The following is a 19189-nucleotide window of genomic DNA, read 5'->3' as shown; positions in this document are numbered from 1 at the left end:
ATTACTCTTCCATCTCAAACACAATAAAGCAGAAGGGGAAAGTGTAGAGGAGCCTTTGGCTTTGTTCTCAGCATAGTGAAAGCTAAATGACAACACAGGTCCTATGGCATGGAACAAAGAGTTTCAAAATTTCCATCATGCTATAAAGGGGTTAGTAATTTTTTTTCACGAATAATTGGAGACATAAGACAGTGCACGCATTGCCTCAAGGACTGTACTATCAGTGCTGCACCTGCAGCAATTGCTTAGGGGAGCACAGAATGAGAATGATCGAGTTGGAAGTGATCTGCAGGTTCCCGGACACCTGCAGCTGGAGGCAGCATAGCTTCCAGTAGCTATAGGTGAGAGGAATATCTCCAGTAGTCCAGAGGTTATGGTAAGTAAAAACTCCAACAGGCTCCTGAAGCTGTACAGAGCCCAGGAAAAACAGGTCTGCTCGAATGCAGTCTCCACTGTCTTCAGGGTTAGTGAAATGCACTGGGGAAGCATTTACTGAATCCAGCCACGTGCTAGCATGTTTACGTGAAAGAACGATGTGAGGGCTGAAGGAATACCGCAGCTCGTGATTACATGCCTGAATCAAATGGCTTAACACCATTCATCTATTTTTATGGGTTATATCAGTTTCACTCACCTCCATTTCAAAATGCCCTACTGCATATAAGCAGAAATGAGTCAGAAAACATACAAGAGGTACTTTAGACAAGATAAACCAAAATTCTGTAAAATTACTTTCAGACGTGAATCAGATCCTGGAATGATATTCATTATTCAGAGACTATTTTTCATTGCACACATGTAGGAAGGAATAGCTTTTTAAGTTAATAGTTACCTATAGTGGGCACTTCATTTTCAGGACTGTTACAGAACAATGAATCTCTGAAGATCCAGCTTTGTTGCTGTATTACAACCATCGTACAAAATTACACAATGGAAAACCAAATGAATTAATGGGCCTGTGCAATAAACTATATGCACTGAAGGACACTTAAGCTGATTCCAAGTACTCATGATCTGGCAGCTAGGAAGTAAATGGAATCAGACATTCCTTATTCAGCAATATTCTTCCATCTCTGGGAGATAAATAAAGAAGAAAAAAAAGAGAGCTCTTTCAATAGCCCTGAAATAGTCTAAGGTTATTCACCTCCAAATAGTACTCTATTTTTGGCACAACTCTTTCTATATATAACCTGTGACCCCACTGTCCTCTACCAGGTATTTCTCTCATTGCTTTTTTATTGACTAGTGCAACCTACGTCCAAAGGTAGGTCACCCAGTCTGTCAATGGGAGTTTGGCAATCCAATGCCTCAACTGTACCCAACATATCAGGTGAGGCTACAGGGCTTTTAAAGTAAAAATGAGCTAATGTTAGCAGACTGCACAAAACCCACCTGGAGTCCTACAGAACTTCAGGGTTTCAGGAGAGGAGAAATGGAAGTAAAAATTTATTTTCTGGGGAAAAAAAAATGCAAATCTAAGAGCTGGTTTCCAGTAATATCCAGTTTGAAGCTGACGCATGAGATTGCTAAATGACTTGCTTAAGACCACACGGCAAACCAGTAATGTACTTTAATACATTGTCTTCATTTTCACCACTGTGTTACTTTGTTAAGTTGTACAGCAAGAATATATTGCTGTCAAAAATATACACTCATCTATAAATGTGTAAAGCTCACATACATGGGTACAAATGGAGGCTGAAGCAATCCTTCCATTTGTCCCAGCCACTCTTTCCCACTTAATTGTTTTTACTAATTTTTTTTCCTGAGCTAGTTTTAATCCAGCTCATTTTCCAACAGCATGTGCCCAGCCACACAAATACCCGTGCTGAAGGAAGGATCAGTATCAGTACCAGAGGACTGATACAAGCTGCTAAAACTGAGAGGAAGAGCAGACTACTGCCTTGGGGGGCAGCAAACTGGCTGCAGTTATCTTGCAGCCTAGGAAGGCTCCAGTGTATGACTTTCCTCTCTCTGTGTTGCTGCTTCTATGGTAAGCGCCACTGTCCCTTCCTCGGTTCTTCCAAAAGGTAAGTATCTACACTAATATGGAAAACAATCAATTAAAAACATAGTGAAGGCATTAATTCAATGTGTTTCTTTGGCTTAAATAAACTAATAATTACCTAGAGTTCTATGTTTTATCAGAATAATCAAATATTCATGTTTAAATTGTAAAATGTATTAATAAAAACAGAGTGTATGAATTTGTGTCCTTGAGATCCATGAGCACTTGCAGATAAAATCTGCTCCACGCATTTTATGAATACCATGAAAGATGAACATTTCTGTGCAAAACTTGTATTATCAAGAAATACTGGGAACCCTCCATGTTTTCCACTTCTGAATGCACTTCTGATAGCTAGAAAAATAAACTAAAGCAGCCTATACCTGCACTGAATTTGAAAAAAAGAGCACAGCAGAGGTTGGAAAGGCTCCACAGGTAAAATCTGCTGCCAAACTAGTGAAATCACAGCCATTCAGCTGATACTATAAATCAAATTCTATTTAAGTGTAAGGGACAACACTTGGTACAATGCTAAAATAGTAAATCCATTTCTAGTATTTCCATATGCCCTTTATCCCCCCCCGGTTTGTTCTCCTTATTTAGATGTGGTTCTTGCTCCCAAATCTGCTTTGCATCTAAGGTTATCAGCACCTTCCACGGTCAGCACCTATGAGGTATTCATTCAGGAAAATTCCCATATAGTAAACTGGTAAAGAAAATGAGGAACGCAACCACTCAAGAGACCTCTGCCTTGCTGTCATCTATACTGTAGATTCAGTAATGAATTAACTTATACTGGTTATTTGGTTATATTTTTGCAAATGGAAAGCAAGGTTGTAGGGGTGTGACTACATTATACTCACTGAGATCATTAAATGCAGAGATTTGGTTTTAGTTAGCTATCAGAAATTGGAAGCTTAAATTTACTTAATAAGCAAAATGCAAAACCTTCCTGAGCTGGACCAAATGGGATGTCATTAAAAATAAAGTCCAGTTTACTGTATTCACAGCCATGTTAGTTGCCCATAAGGCAGCATCAGCATCCAACAGACCTGAACTCTGCACTGGTCCAGCTTTCTCTGTGTCTGTTAGTAAGAACAAACAGTAAGGAAGGTTCTGTTGAACACACAGAACATTGAGGGCACCCTTCAATTAACAGTGGCACTCCCTAATTAAAAAAATAGTTGATACTTGTTCTACAAATAAACAGATGCATTCATCATTATTACTGTCTCACTGATCAAGCTCGTAATTCATGAAGTAATTCATGAGATGGGGAGAAAGTCATCAGAGTAATTCTAATATACGAGTGTAGTACAATAAAATGTCTGGCTTACTGAGCAAACTTATGTAATGAATATGAAAAATATTAGCTGTGCAAGGATTATCCCCTGGTATCCTTCCAAGCCAGTTAAGAATAGGATACTTTTCCCCATTGCTATGTTCATTTGGAGACATGGTTATTTAAAGCATGATGATGGTGTTTTTAAAAAAATGCTGAGATCCAGGAAAACAATTATTTAAGGAAAAAGTTCTCAGCTCATTAGACTTGGACCTTCCTGGAAAACAACCTTCAATCACTCCCCCAAAAAAAACCCAGAAGGAAAAAGTTAAATGGTTATGCTTCCTTCCTTACCCCTTTTCCTGCTTCCATTTACTATTCTGGCATAAAATGTGTCTGGGCCTCAACTTTGTCTTACAGTTAGGTTTTTTAGTCTTTGGGCAAAGTCATATATATATAATGAAGACAGAAAGCTTTTTGAATTAGCAGAGAGATTTCACCTTGGGAAAACTGAAATGGAAAGTGATGGATAATAGCAGAATCAACACATTCAGAATGCTAACGGCGAGGTTTCATAGAATAGAAATACAGCAGGGCTGGAAGAAATGAGGCAAAGGTGGTGTTCAATTCATTTGAAGAAGATAATGTCACAAAAGCCACAGGGGTAGATCTCATTTCATAATCATCTTCAATACATTTAAAAGATTGACAATAGGCTTGTGAAATGGTATATACACTGTCTTTAAATACAATCATCCTGAAAGCTATCAAATGAGACAGAGATACTGCAGACGAAATCTTCTGCATTAACGTCCATTCAATATATAGCACTAATTAAAAAACAACTCAAACAATAATCCAAATATTACTGGGAATTTTCAGAAGACGACAATTATTTTAACTACTTCAAGTGCCCAGATTCTGCTACTCTCTCCATGCTGAACAGCATCATACCCTTCAAGGAATACAGCCATGCTCCCGGCCAGGGTCAGGGCAGCAGAATCTCACCCATAATGAACTGCAGACTCTTTTTCAAGACTTGGGTGATGTCCTTTTAGCAGGAGGGCTCCCTGGCTGCAGGGTTACTGTGTTCAGGAGTGGAACAGCGATGTTGCGGGGAGGCCTGCCTGCCTGGTTCTTTGCTTTGGAGGGAACCAGCTTAGCTCACCTGGCTTCCCAGGTCAGTCACTGGACAGCCACCTTTCCTAAAGTATACAATTATCTTTTCCCTTTTCAACCCTGACTTTTATCGCTGAATGTAGAAAGCTGCCATAATGAGCTTTGCTAACCACTTGCCAGTGCCCTCATAAGGATTTTATTTTTAACGATTCAGAAGATGCCAAGAAAGAACTGAAAGGTCAAGAAAACTGAGCTAGAAGAAATGGATATGCTGTTTTCAGGCACCTCACTTTGACACACATGGAGAACGATTTAAATTTCTGGTTTACTGCCTTTTTCTGGACCCTCCGGGGCAAGAGACCTAATTCATTTATGTAACGGACCATTAACATAACCCTGATTACAATATTTACAATTCACAACTATGTTTATGGGTGATTTTGATTCACTGACATAAATATTACAACTTAACCCAGTTGGGTAATTCTGTTCCTTTGCTTCACTCTATTAAAATGAGCCTGAACAGCAGCATAGAAAGAAAGAACTGGTTTAGGCAGATTTTGGTCTTCATTATATGAGTCACATTTTGTCCTCCAACCCTTATATTTACCAGTATTTTCTTTTTTCCAACTTCTAGTCTGTGTCTTCAGGTAAAATAATTACAATGTCTCACAGTATAACAGCTTGTGATTTAAAGACAAACCCACTCCGTTCTACAACTTTTTACTGGAAAGATTCTCCGTATTTTTCCCTAGTGTGGGCCAAATCTTATTAGATCACTTTTTCTTCCAGTCAGAGGCACAGCATCACCCCTCCTAACAAATATGAGCACGTAACAGCTCTAGAACAACTGCAAATACAACTCAAGGAAACACGATATACTGAAGATTTTTTTTGTTTGTTTGTTTATTAGATATTGTCAAGTAGGGTATTTTTAACTACCCTTCCAGGCAAGTTAGCACCAGGCTTGGGGGGAGGGAGAGAAAAAGAGTACGGCTAATAACGTGGGTTCAGCCAGTACTCCATGATCCACCAGGAAATGCTCTGAAGATTAAAGTCTGAGGAACGCTGAAAAATGGACTCGCATTAACCAGCTTTCAGGGAATCTCTTAAGAACATTCATACCAGCACTATATGTTTCAGCAGGAATCCATGAAGGCATATGTGCCTTATGTTAGCACTGATGAAGATTATTAACTGCTTTCATAAATACTATGCAAAATGTGTAAAGAGCCAGGAAAAATATTGGAAAGACGTGTCTGCTTGGCTCTGTCTGGGAAGCGCCTGTGCAGCTCAGTCTTTCTGCAAAGCACAGAAACTGCTTCTTGTGTGGATTAACTGAGCATTTCCACAGTAGCTATTTTTATTTCTTTGTGGCTTATTCTTTAAATCACTTAGCTTAAATCCATATGATTTTAAGTGTTAGATGATTTCAAAGCAAGCCTATTTTGGATAGACAAGTCTTGTTTCAGGATTGCAGGATTCCAAAGTGTGTGTATACATATAGTTAAAAGATTTAGGATTAATCCTGACTTGCAGAAATAACTCAATACCAATAATTAATTGGAATAATGCAGTAATTCTCTGGAAGCATTAGGTTTTGATCCAGTAAGATATTATATGCACTAGAAGTTTCTGTCATTGCACTGGCCCTCAGATATAACAATTATTTGTGAAATTAAAAAGAAACATGTAACCTAAAAAAAAAGTCAAGTTATGCCATAAGGCATTAACTTAAGCTGTTTAAATCAATGTAATTCTACATAAGGACTACTTTTCTGTTGGTAGAACAGGGCTTACTTTCAGTGTAGCTTATGTTGCTTTGGAAGCATTTTAAACTAAGCTCAAAAAGCCACTGTCAATCCAGAACAGTTGTTGGTACATGAGACTCTACAACAAATGTAACTACTGTGATGTAACCACTGGAGACAAAGTCTTGGGTGACACAACTGTGCACGTTCCACTGAGAGCCAATGAGCGCTCTTCAAATTTCTATGTTTTGTTTTGTTGGGTTTTTTTTTTTCTTCTTTCAGACTAGAGAACTATCCTAGCGTGTTGCTAAATATTTTTGGTTTGTAACATGTAAGGACATCACAACAAAATATATGCATTAAACTTTGCGATGACACCATCTGTCTGTAAGAACAGGTTAATGAAACCACAGCATTGACAAACAGTGCGTGCAAACTGTACATGTCACTTATATCACTAAAATGTCTTATGGTAAAATAAAATAAACTGTAATGATTTCTTGTTTCAATGCTATGGTGCAAGATTTTCTGTCACAGTACACTCAATTTCAACTTTTAATTAAAAAAAAAATCTGTAATAGCCATGTACGCATTAGGTGTTGTACAAAACACTTTTTTGTATTTGTTATGCATTGTCAACTAAAGCAAAGACAGGACAGAAAAGAAACAGAAAAAAAAAAAAGCCTTACCCTCATGAAATGAAGAAGAGTTACCCATGGCAAAGAGATGTAAATAGGAAAAGCTGGATGAAAGATGTGTGGAAAGGAAAGGAAAGGCATCACTGAAAACAGGGAAAAAGAAAACAAAAGAAGAAGTGAGGAGAAATGGGGAATGGTTCCTCTTAAATAATATATTCTGAAGGCTAGTTTTCCAATGCTTTGTTGTAAAAATTGTGGAAAGAAGCAAAGGCATGAACAACAGTAGTAATAGCTGCCATTATATCTACAATCAGCAGTGATGTTGCTGAACAGGACTTGCACTTGTCAGTACAGATTGCAAAATTGTAATCAGTGCTGTATTATTATCAAGAAATTTAAATGTCAAGTCACAACTCTGCAGAACATGCTAGTGAAATCAAGCCATGTGCTAACATCTACATAAAAATAACATTTTATATATGCAACTGACAGAACATTATGCACAGCATTACACATCACCTCAGCCTTGCTCAAGCATTTGTGACTTTCCTTATCGGTAAAGTTGGGTGAGAACATTTTTAAAGGTGTGGGGTCTTCTGGTTAGACAACACTGTTCCACTGATGGAATATTACTTAGAAAAGAGATAGAAAAATGTATCTTCTGAAAAAAAGCAATGTTTAACACGTTGATCTAGTAGAATAGGGGACTTAGAATACAAGTTGTGAATGTGCATTCCCCAGTTCCCCTCTGCAAACTGCTTCTCAATTGTTGATGGAATTACTGATTTTGTTGTTGCTGCTCACTTGTTTGTTTTTTAGGAGATGGCATATGGAAGGACCCTGTATCTTCTCCTCCCTCACCATAAAGGTTTGGGTCTCATCATGATAAAGAAAAGGAACCAACTTAGAAATTCTCAAAAAGGTTTCACAGAATGGAAAACTGCTCTCCATCCAGCTTTAGTATGGTTTGCTTTTCTAGCCAAAACAGTCTCTCCAGTGCTTTTTTACATCTCTCTGCTTTGAATGAAAGAACAAGAGCTTTAGACTGGCTATAGGATGTAAACACTGAGAACATGACAGCCATTATCCAGCTTAACATCACTAGTGCAAAAAAGCCAGGAGTGTGCTGTAGTATTCATTTTCAGTCCACGATTCACCATCAGTACTTAGCACAAGCATGAAGAGGGTGAGGCAACTTGCAACTATCTGCTGTTTTTTCCTCTGTCCTCCCCAAGAGCTCTAATGGTGTTGGGGCCAATGGAGGAATAAGGAGGAGCCCAGTAACCAGAATGGTCATACACCCGAGCTGCTGCAATGGCCATTTAACTTCCATTTTCTTCAAAGGCTACTGCTAAGCCCCACCTTGTCTGTCAAATAGGTCCACTCTAATTCGTGTGAATTTGGATTACGAAGACATCAAATGACTAGATTTATCAGATCCGTTTTGACTGGAAGGATGAACCTCGGGAGAAGCTGAGGCTGTCCTCCCCACAGACTACATGAGCCTGGGGCAACACTGGTAACACATACCACAGTTAAATATTATCTGGACTCACACTGCCCGATCCATCAGTGTTTTGGAATACACTGGGACGACCCCACTCACTCATCCACCATTTTTACTAATAACTCATTTAGCCACACCATTTCACCAACCCATTGTTCTCTTTGTAAATAAATAAAAAATCTAACACATTTATCATAAATCTTTCCAATTACTCTGCCCCATAAACTGTCCTGAACTCCAAACCTCTCCTGATAGTAAAAGACATTAATCCCCTGTGAGTTGTTTTGGCTTATTAAGTTTTAATTTATTGCTCTACCCTCTCTTAAAAGGTTGTTTATTTCTTTAACAATATTTTACACGAGCCGTCAAAAGCCTCCTGAAAGTTCATATCAGTTATGATCTTTGGGTCCACTTTCATTCCAAAATCATAATTTATTTCTTTTTTCTTTTAACGAGTTGTCTAAAAGGCTTGAATGACATGATTTGCCCTTGTGAATGCCATTCTGGTTTGACCCTATCAAGTTATACTTATCTAAGTATTCACACTATTTATCCTTGGGCTCAATGGGTTCCCCTTGTTAGTGGCAACAGGAGGCCATCAGCTAAACCCTTTGCAACATGTTGCGTATGTGCTTTGGTTTATGGACTCTGTTGGCTCCTATTCTCCATTAAAAAAAAAAACCAACACAAAAAAACCCCACCCAAGTTCTGGAAATGAATGAAAAGTATTATAAATCAAATTTCCTACCTAGCCTTTTATAGGTTGTTAAAAAAACCCCAGAAAAATACAAAACACTCTAAGCTTTTATCCTGATAGTGATTCAAGGAAACTAGCACAAGGATTAAAAAAGTTTACTTCCATCAGACTACTATATGCTATTTGCAGTCATAGCTTTCTCTTTCAAGTAAGCAAAAGCTTACATGCTTTGAAGCAAATTTGTAAACACAAGTAACAAACACTAAATGGTAGAATTTGACTGCATTTCAATCCCATTCCTTTATATTAATCTCTACAATAAAAACGTTCATGCAATTTATCACAAGCTTCTAACTTTCTATGTTTATCCCAAATGAAAATCTGGAAAAAACATACTACTTGCTTCTCCAGAAGAATGTTACTATCATAAACCATAGCAACAGCAGAAGGTTAAAAAAAAGCAGACATATGGATGCTGAGAAGCTCATAAACCTATGTGAAATCAATTTAGCATTTTATTGTTACATTGCAATTAAAATCCATCTATAGCTTAAAACTCTGCTTTCAAGTCCGAAGAATAGGCAGGTTTGGCTGTTGAAAGTATCCTATTTTACAGAAATGTTTTACTAATAAAGCAGTCTGAGTAGAAACCACCACACTGAAATAAAGTTTAATGCCACCAGCGAAAGGTAGTAATGCTTACACATTCAGGGTACCCTGGTTCTGCCTTTTACAAAAACAGGTCTCTCGTGGCACAGCTGCGACTGCGGAGGAGAGCGACGGCAGCAGCTGCCACCGGCGTATTACTAAGTAGAGGTAGAAGATGGCTGTCGCGGCTTTTGCTTACAGCCCTGGGACAAGAGTCAGAGCACCTTGCTTTCCAAGCGCTCCTTACTGCGGCACCCACCCCAGCAAACATCTCTCCTGCGCTGCCAACTTGAGAAGGAAGGAGGGTGAGAGAAGACAGAAAAATAACCTAGCGTTACTCCTTTCCAGGTGATTTCCCAATTAAACTGTTCGTGTTGCTGGAACACAAATTATTATATTCAGGAGAAATTTAGACTGCTTTTAATTGGTGTTTGCCGTAAAATGTATTCAAATTGGCCTGAATTTGGGTCTCTCTTCCTTTGTATTGGGAAGTGTAAAGATTACTAACTGCACCAAACCCACAATCTTTTGCAGCATTAAAAATATGGCAGCACTAATATTACATCTGTTAAACTAGTATGACTTATTATCATTGGCCATCTCACTTGTTTCAGACTTTTAAACAGAAATAACAAAAGCCCTCCTATTCAAAATAGCTCACCATTCCATATTTCCTTTTAAAAAATTTTTTTAAACAGAAAACCCCGACAAAACTTTTTTAAGTAAAGCAGAAATGATCCTTTAATCCTCCAGTTAAAATTTGATATAAATGCAATCACATTCATTGCCAAATCCTCAATCTGCCTTTTGGATCATAACAAAGTCACTAAAAAGCAGACATTTACACCATGAATTTCGTAGGCAAACTATAAAAAGCACTATAACTTACCGATGTCATTGCTTCTTTCAGAGGAGTCTTTCTCTAGAGTGCTGGATGCTGTACTGCCCACTAATTCCACTTTTGGACTATCACTCCTGCATTTGGATCAAAAAGAAGAGATATTTTATTGGAGTTTTTGTGTGGGTTACAGTAAATTGGTAGCTAACTTGCAATTAATAATGAGAGAGCGAAATATTCTTCCTTTGTAGCACCAAGAGTAATAGCAATGTGTCCGAGAGAGCAATCTCCAGTAAGTAGACATGCTGTATGGATTAACCTTATCTCATTTCTCCTTAACACCTGTCAAAAAAGCCTATTTTAGACACCGTAGTGTCCTGAATAATTCTTCAGATGTTTACAGCATCTCAACATGAAGGAAACCTAAGGGCAAAGGGACATTCTTCAACATCTTATTTGTAATTTTTTGTAATTAATTGGCTTGCATAAACTATAGTGATGGACTGTCTAGAATACTGCAGAAAGGGAGAGAACCCCAAGCTAGCATTGTGCATTTCAGCATTTCCTAGTAGTTACTCATAAATGCAACTCTTCCACCCAAAGAAGATCTTTATTTATTTTTGCATGTTGCTTATGAGATTAGACTATGAATATTGTTTCCACAGGTCCCAAGAACCAAGATCACCTAGTCTGTTTGAAAACGTCTTCGGAATAGGCAAGTGTCAAGAGTTCTGATACTTCATACAGAGGAACTATTTTTAAATCAAACAGGAGATCAAACGTAAGCAACATGATTATTCTTTCTTTGTAGAACTTTATATCCCACAACTACTTAAGCTTACTAAAATAATCTGACTATTGAAACAATTAATTAAAAAAGGGCCAGTGGTAGGTGAGTAGCTTGGCATTGCACAGGTCACACAGAAAAATCCCTGTGACCTTTACTGTGATAACAACTGTCCAATTAATGCAATAAAGTGTACTTACCATCATTATCAGGTCACCTAACAAATATCACAGTTTTTCCACAATGACTATTCCCAGCGTCGCGTTTTAACAATTATGATGTGGTAAGGTACTCAAATTATGGGTAAAAATATAGATCTGTCCCTGAATCAACCCAGGCAGATGTGCATTTCTATGAACAGCAGTAATTAGCCATTGCCAGTAAAATACATAGTGAGCTCCTGAATCTCATTCATTTTTTTATTTGTCTCTGCTTTTGATGCCATAAGCTGATGACAGATGGCCTGAACCTCAACTCATGGCAGCAGTTTATGAGCAAAACACAAAGTGGCTGGAAACCCTACTTCAGACTTCAGGAAGGCTGTGATAAAGAGCCTGAAAATTTGTGTTAAAAACCAAAGGAAGTCACAGATTAAGTGAACATATATCCAGTTAAACACTGTGGTAGGGTGACAAGTATTCTATGAACTAAAAAAGACAACCAGTTTATGACCTGCAAAACAAAGTAGTCCTACACAGCTATCAATATGGCAGGCAGTCTGCACCAGGGAGGAAACAGAAGAAATTTAACGCATTCCTAGAAAAATGTATTAATTGGTGAGATGATAAATAAGGGTATTCTCCAAGTGATCTACCTGATCAATTAGTTTTCTAATTAGTTTTCTAAATGTTTTGGTCTTTAACTTTTTTTAAAAAATTGCTTATATATTTGTAAATCTATAAGAAGCAACATAATTTCTTGGCTGACAGGGCAATGGGCATCTGACTGTGTACTCTGTTTTGCACACATGTATTTCCCAGCAAACTGAGAACACTATGTGAGTTGGAAGTGCTCTAGGAAATGTGTGAGTACGGTTTTGGAGGAGATTCCTAGGATGGTGTGATTTAGGGCTGAAAGTCACAACACTTACCATTTGACTACAAAAGATACCAAGATATATGACATCAACCCCACAAAAAACCCCAACTCTGTTGTCAAAGGAATCAACAGGCTTATTATGCCAATCTACATCCATACTGTTGTGAAAGGAGTGGAGTCATCCCTTCTTGGTCACAGCATCTCCCTCCCTCTGCTCGTGCCTGTGCAGATAGGCTGTCAGCTTGAACAGACAGATGATCAGCCTGAAAGAAACCCCACTCTAATAGAAATCCCACTGCAAAGTGATTAATTGCCATCTGGAGCAACTCCCTGACCCATATGGCTGAACGGCTGCACAAATGCTGGTGCTAACATAAGGGAGGCTGCAGGAACGGGCTGCCAGGGGAGGGAACCTGCCCCTGTTAGGAGCAGTATGGACACAGATTGGTTTAGACTGATTGTAAAAATACACTTTCTGTAGGTCTTTATGGCTTGCCTACTCCAGAGAATTGACTCATCGGTAAATTGTGTAATCACAGGTATGTCTAAATAAGCTATGAAGCCTTTGGAGCAAACTGACAGCTATTCTTTGTCCCACATGGTTTTTGTCTCTCCTACTGCCCTTGAAGCCCTAACCTGCTTCCAAGGAAGGAGGATTATATTTAAATGGAAAAACAATCATCACCACAAAAAGTCAGTGAGATTCACAAGATGCAAGCCACTTACTCAGAACAGAAAAAAACCCTCTTCTGCTAACCAGCAGCCATGGAAATCTCATGGGACTCACTTTATAACTATAGCAATTTTCCCCCCTAGGATCATGTACTGGTTTTGGCTGGGAGAGAGTTAATTTTCTGTATAGCAGCCCGCATGGTGCTATGTTTTGGATTTGTGACCAAAACAGTGTTGATAACACCCAGATGTTTTAGCTATTGCTAAAGGGTGCTTACACAACCTCAAGGCCTTCTCTGTTTCTCACCCCACCCCACCAGCGAGTAGGCTGGGGGTGCACAAGAAGGCAGGAGGGGACACAGCTGGGACAGCTGACCCCAACTGACCAAAGGGATATTCCATGCCATTTGATGTCATGCTCAGAAATAAAAGCTGGGGGGAAGAAGAAGGAACAGGAGAACGCTCGGAGTTATGGCATTTGTCTTCCCCAAGTCACCGTTACATGTGATGGAGCCTTGCTTTCCTGGGGATGGCTAAACACCTGCTTGCCGATGAGAAGTAGTGAATGAATTCCCTATTTTGCTTTGCGTGCGCATGCAGCATTTGCTTTACCTGTTCAACTGCCTTTATCTCAATCCATGAATTTTCTCACTTTTGCCCTTCCAGTTCTCATCCCCATCCCACTGTGGGGGAGCAAGCAAGCGGCTGGGTGGGACTGAGCTGCCCACTGGGGTTAAACTATGACAGGTCAGCAAAAATTCTGCTGGTTCAATTTTTACTAATTGCCTTAGGTTTTTCAGATTCTGGAAATGGATACGAGCAGGTCTTAAAAATATTTACTATCTCATTAAACTGAACTGATTTAAAAACAAAATGCCTTTATTGAAGTGACTGCTTCCATTTGAAGTTTCACATTTCTTTATTATTCAAGTAATTCAAAGTCTATTCCATAGATTATTTCATTATGTGAACTTTCTGCCCTCTTCCTATAAGACACCCTTACAAGTCAGAGCCTACCAGGCAGAACAGCTATATGAGATAAATCCATTAATTTGAATTAGCTGATGAAGTAATTCATAGGGAAGCTGCTAGCACTGTGATCATCAACATGCATCATCATCACCTTAAAAATCACCTTTCCTTCTAAGTTTTAATTTAACTACTGTTACAGGTAAAATTCTTTCAAATATAATGGTATTAGGTAAAAAGAACAAAGCATTTCTTTCAGTGCTAGACATAGCAGAGTTTGGACAATTAAGAACGTTACAGGGTTACTGCTTAGATCTACTTTTTCACTTTGTTAACATGAAAACTGAAATATCTTTAAAAATGCATGGTTTATTTATACTATTTTGTACTTAGAAAAAAGGAAAACAGAAGGGCAATAAAACACCCTTCCACAACTCTAAGTGTTTAAAATATTTATAATATGTTTAAAATATTCCAGGCAAAGGATAGAACAAAGGAATAGGTACCCCGCTGCATGCCTAGCCAGTGAACTGAACACTAGGGTATGTATTGGTCTTGCCAAGAAGACATCACTTAGCTAAATCTAAAGGTCGTAACAAATACTTGCTTTTTCAAGCACGCCCAAGTGACCAGCAGGTGTGGACTATATTTTGGAATAACTGGGGAAGCATGTTCAAAGCCAAGGAGTCCAAAAGAAGCTGTGGCAGTAGCACCTGGATAGAAGGGTAAGTTCTCAGAGATGCACAGCCAAAGCACTTCAGTAAGATGAAAATGGCAGCACAAGGCAGGCACTGTTTTTTTATTTTATGTGTCTCAGATTTCACACTGAGAGCATTTGTTTAATGAACCATATGTGGAGGAATGAGGGGAATCAATGCCTAGGATTTCTATTTTATTCCACACTACCCTATACTCCATTCTGGTATTTAATTCACCATTAGTATATTTGAACTCCAGTAGTTCAATGGCAGCTAATTTTTCTAACAGTACAATAGTAAAATTATTTCCATGCCTATGTTCTAGTATTTCTGCAAGATGTGCAGCTTGCCTGTTTTAGGCAACTGCTTTTTTCCAGTTTTCACCTATTTCTATCCACTACACATAAAGGAAGTCTACAGTGCACAACACAAATGCTGATGACTAATGTAGCCATCTAGACTTGATTAGGACTACAGGCGAGGCCTTTAATTTCTGCAACCTCTACTTTTCCAAACTCTAGCAAAGATTAAATGGAGTTGTGTTGGCAGGTCCAATTTCTCAGTGCTCCTCAAAGGCTGTAACCACCTCTGATAAAGAACAACACGTAACTATAGAATAACAACCAAGATTAGAGCATAAATACTTGACAGCAGCATTCTGCAGTGGCACCAGCTTATCAAGACACATGTATTTTGCTAAAAATTGATCTAAAATGATCAAAGAAAACAGACTGAAACCAAGCTGACAGTATTTGAAGTTTGCATTGTCTAATGCTGTTCCTCAGTGCAATCCAAGCTTTTGCACTGACTTAGTACCCTGGCTAAGCTGGAATAATTTGAGGTAAACTAAGAAAGTCAACATCAGCGCAACATACTGACGCAGACATTTCCCACGTATTCTGCAGTGGAAACTATGATGTTTCAGTAACAGTATGTTCATCAGTAAAAATGAACTAATGTAATGAACAGTCTAAGACTGTTAATTCTTGAGAAGATAGTCATGATCCAGCCAGATGACTAGAAGGCTTTTCTTTTTTTTTTTTTTCCTTAAAATACAGTTTACCGTGAAATGAATTGTGACATTAACAGTAAAATCTAAATTCTTTAACTGTGTGTTTTTTCCACTAATCCCAAAAGCACTAGACAGAGGGAAAACAATACCTTGTATGAGTCACAGGCACAACTGGTCTTTCTGGTCGTCTCGGGGGCAAGGTACCAGGTCTATTCACAGAGTTTGCTTTGGGTGGCCGAGGTTTCTTCGGAGGTATAGCAGGAACTGAAGGCTTCTGCAAGTCTAACTGTTTTTGCTCTCTCTCTGATCTTTCTTTAAATGAATTATTTCCAGAAGAAAAGAACACGGATATTATTAAGTGGAATTAATTTGCACTCACTACAGTTAAACAAGAAATCTTCAACTGTAGATATACTGTATACAAAGAAAAAGCTTGTCTCCTCTCCACTTCTGTCCTAAATCATTCTTTACTTGAAATAACATGTTTACCACAAATCAGTTGCTTGCCCTGCCTGACTGTTCTGCCTATAAATCCTCATGGCCGAAATGTGTGTGCAGTGTCTGAATGGGAATGCTATTTTTTATTTTAGTAACTTACTGATTTCTGAGTGTAAAAAATAAGTGGCAAAAAATTACATACCATATGGAACAATTTCCCATGAGCACAACTTATATCAAATTCTAATATGAAACAATATTAAGTTAGAAGGTCACGAAGATAATTATGCTGGATATTCTTAACATCTCTTGAACAAACAGAGAAATACCATTTCTGGGGTAAAAAAAGAAGTGTATTTCAAGTGCACTACAGCTAAATGAAAATAAAAGCATTACAATTTAGCGATGTTTGGCAGGATGTAAACCCCTCAGAAAAATCTGAGCTTTAATTTAGGTTTTTAAGCACAGACTTATAGCTGAATTTTTCAGCTTGCCAATGAAAAACCGGGTCATTTGCAGAACTGATTATGCACAGTTAGGAAGTGCCACAATACTAATATCCAATGCCAAACACGCAATGCCTGTGAGTATGTAAAGTACAATACACATGAATAACTCTTGTAAATAATATGCTCTAAATTCGTAATACAAAACAAATATGTAAACATGTGTGCCACACTGTAGGAAACCTGATTCTTCTTAAAGAAAGGACCAAACTCTCAAAGGGACCAAAGTTTCACTCTCTGTATCCTACTATGTGAACACCCCACTTCCCTTGACAACACTGTCTATGATATGTCATGAATATTACACCTCTGCATACACGTAAGAGGTATTGGGAATGTTACAGGGTATTGGTTAATGGGTTCTAGGTTTCAGTCTGAGAGGATCATGGAGTAAATCACCAGCAACACAATCCACATTAGATTTGGAATAGTCCAGTAAGTGACTGTTGTTCACAGGCATATACCCTTTTTCAGTACACTTTCAGGTGATGCAGTTGTTGGGTACTCTGTAACGTTGAAGCTTTTCCAGCGTATTGTGTAATTTTTACATACTTACTCCTATGAAAATTTATACTGTGTCAGTGTCCAAGAATCTAAACTATGTATGAGGGACGGGATAGGCAGTGTAAAGAACATTCCTGTGCCACCCCTGTTGCCACACCACACCGAACAATTCCTGTCACTCCCTGGTACTCCAGAAATGTAGGCATGACTCCTATGGCCTCTTTTCAACATTTAGAAAAGTTACAGATATTTATACTCTGGGACAGTAACGTATTTAAACTTCCTCCACCGTTTTGACAGTTGGCTTTGTAAATCCAAAAATGGAAAGCAAAGGGTTTTATTGACAACCACAAGAAGTAGTACACATAACCAAAAGTAAACATATGTAGACGAAAGTGCTAAAACACCTGTCAGATTGCTAAGACATGTATGCAGAAACAGATCTTGGTGCAAAGTCTGAACGTTCTGGCACTAAATTATAACTGCTTATTATATATTTAGTCATGTGCATACACGTGCCTTTTAAAAGACTGCAAGTTTGAATACTTAAAAGTTAAGAAATCCCATAAACAAACTTGTCTGTACAATCTAATAGTCCACTTAAACTTGACACAATCTTCAATTAGAGAATCAATGTATCTATTTTCCCCAAACTATTCAGAATGCACAATGAACACAATGAAACCATTAAAGGTTTAATTTGCTTGTCACAGCTCTGTGTGGTACTATGCACCATTTCTTGCAATCTTCAAACCTGGCTTTGAAGACACAATTTTTTCATTGCTTCACAGGTTTGCCTATGACTTTTGTGACTATGATAATGGGGTGATTCATAAGCATTAATGACTATATCTTCACAAAACCCCTCTGTGATGCAGGAAAACCACCAACCCTGCTTTTACCTAGAGAACCAAGGCATAGAGAAGTTCAGAAAAAAATACACACTAACCTGGGGTATTTTACTTGATCAAGGACCTGGGTTTTACTGAGCACAGAGCTTTAGACAGCATTTTATGTATTGAGAGCATATCTCCCCTTGACTTCAGTTGAGGCTGCAAGTACTTAACAGCTCTGGATTGGTACAATCAAATACCCTAAACTTAGCCCAAAAGCAACAATGAGATCCTTTCCAAAATGCATATCATCATAGATCTATCAGAGTGGGAAATAAACATCCAAACAATACACTTAATGAAAAGAGGGACTGGGAAATGAGGATGTGCATCGGTTCAATTTCCCCTGTCTTTCTGCAGAGAGCAGGCAGGAAAGCACATTTCATACCTTTTTCTTCTGTTCGATTAGGAAGACATTCTGGCCTTTCAGGAGGTACCTTTTTGATTTCATGCTTTCGATCTGTGGTACCTGTCAAAGAAAGGAAAATTTAGAATTCTGAACAAGCCAACAAACCTGCATATACAGCCGCTAAGATTTAATTCTGCAGTTTCTTAGGCTTTTTACATTCTCCAATTTGAAAATGTCTTGCTAAAACGGAACATAAAACTACTTTCAAGTATTTGCTTACACTATAATGACAAAAAAGCAATTGCATGTTTATATTTTCACAGTCAAGTTCACAGTTTCCAAAGAGTGCACCTCAAAAGAACAGGCACTTTCAGACCATTCTGTGAAAAAAAAATATTCAATAACTACACATTTTTAAATGTGGACAGATCCTTTACCATTGTAGATGTACTTAACTGAAGAGCAATTCAACAGTGCAGAGAATCATTAGGAATAAATCAATTAATCGGGCACGTCTGCCAAGGGAATACTTAATATAGATGAATAAAAAGGGCTTATTTTACATTAAGTTAAACCCACCCTCTTCTTCACCTCTAGTACTAGCTGTTCACTTCCACATATTAGAAGGATGAGAATAGTAGTACTGACAGTATTCTGCAGGACTATTTTAATTGACAGCTTTTGGCCTGGAGGCATAAGCCTCTGCCTTCTGCCTCTGTACTAGAGACCCTGACATATTGACTTCTGTTGCTATAAGGAATATGGGAACTTGTGGCACCAACGGGAAGATTTTGCAAAAATTTCCTGGCACATGCAAGATGCAATCTTCTAGTCC

The 19189-nt window shown here is 38.3% G+C and overlaps 1 protein-coding gene across 5 annotated transcripts in view; it reads right to left on the bottom strand.

Annotated features, from left to right (window-relative positions):
* SH3KBP1 (SH3 domain containing kinase binding protein 1) overlaps positions 1 to 19189 on the bottom strand; it is a 233539-nt gene that overhangs the window by 9794 nt on the left and 204556 nt on the right. For all 5 annotated transcript variants that reach the window (XM_072849072.1, XM_072849070.1, XM_072849063.1 and 2 more), the window contains 3 exons: positions 18394 to 18474; positions 15814 to 15976; positions 10540 to 10625 (listed from right to left, as the gene is read on the bottom strand). In XM_072849072.1, coding sequence (XP_072705173.1) covers positions 10540 to 10625; positions 15814 to 15976; positions 18394 to 18474 — 330 coding nt within the window. The remainder of the gene's footprint in view (positions 1 to 10539; positions 10626 to 15813; positions 15977 to 18393; positions 18475 to 19189) is intronic.

Source organism: Ciconia boyciana, chromosome 1 (assembly GCF_034638445.1).
Source record: "Ciconia boyciana chromosome 1, ASM3463844v1, whole genome shotgun sequence".
NCBI classification, from domain to species: Eukaryota; Metazoa; Chordata; class Aves; order Ciconiiformes; family Ciconiidae; genus Ciconia; species Ciconia boyciana.
Note: the sequence above shows the minus strand (reverse complement) of the source record. Positions and strands in the feature narration are given on the sequence as shown.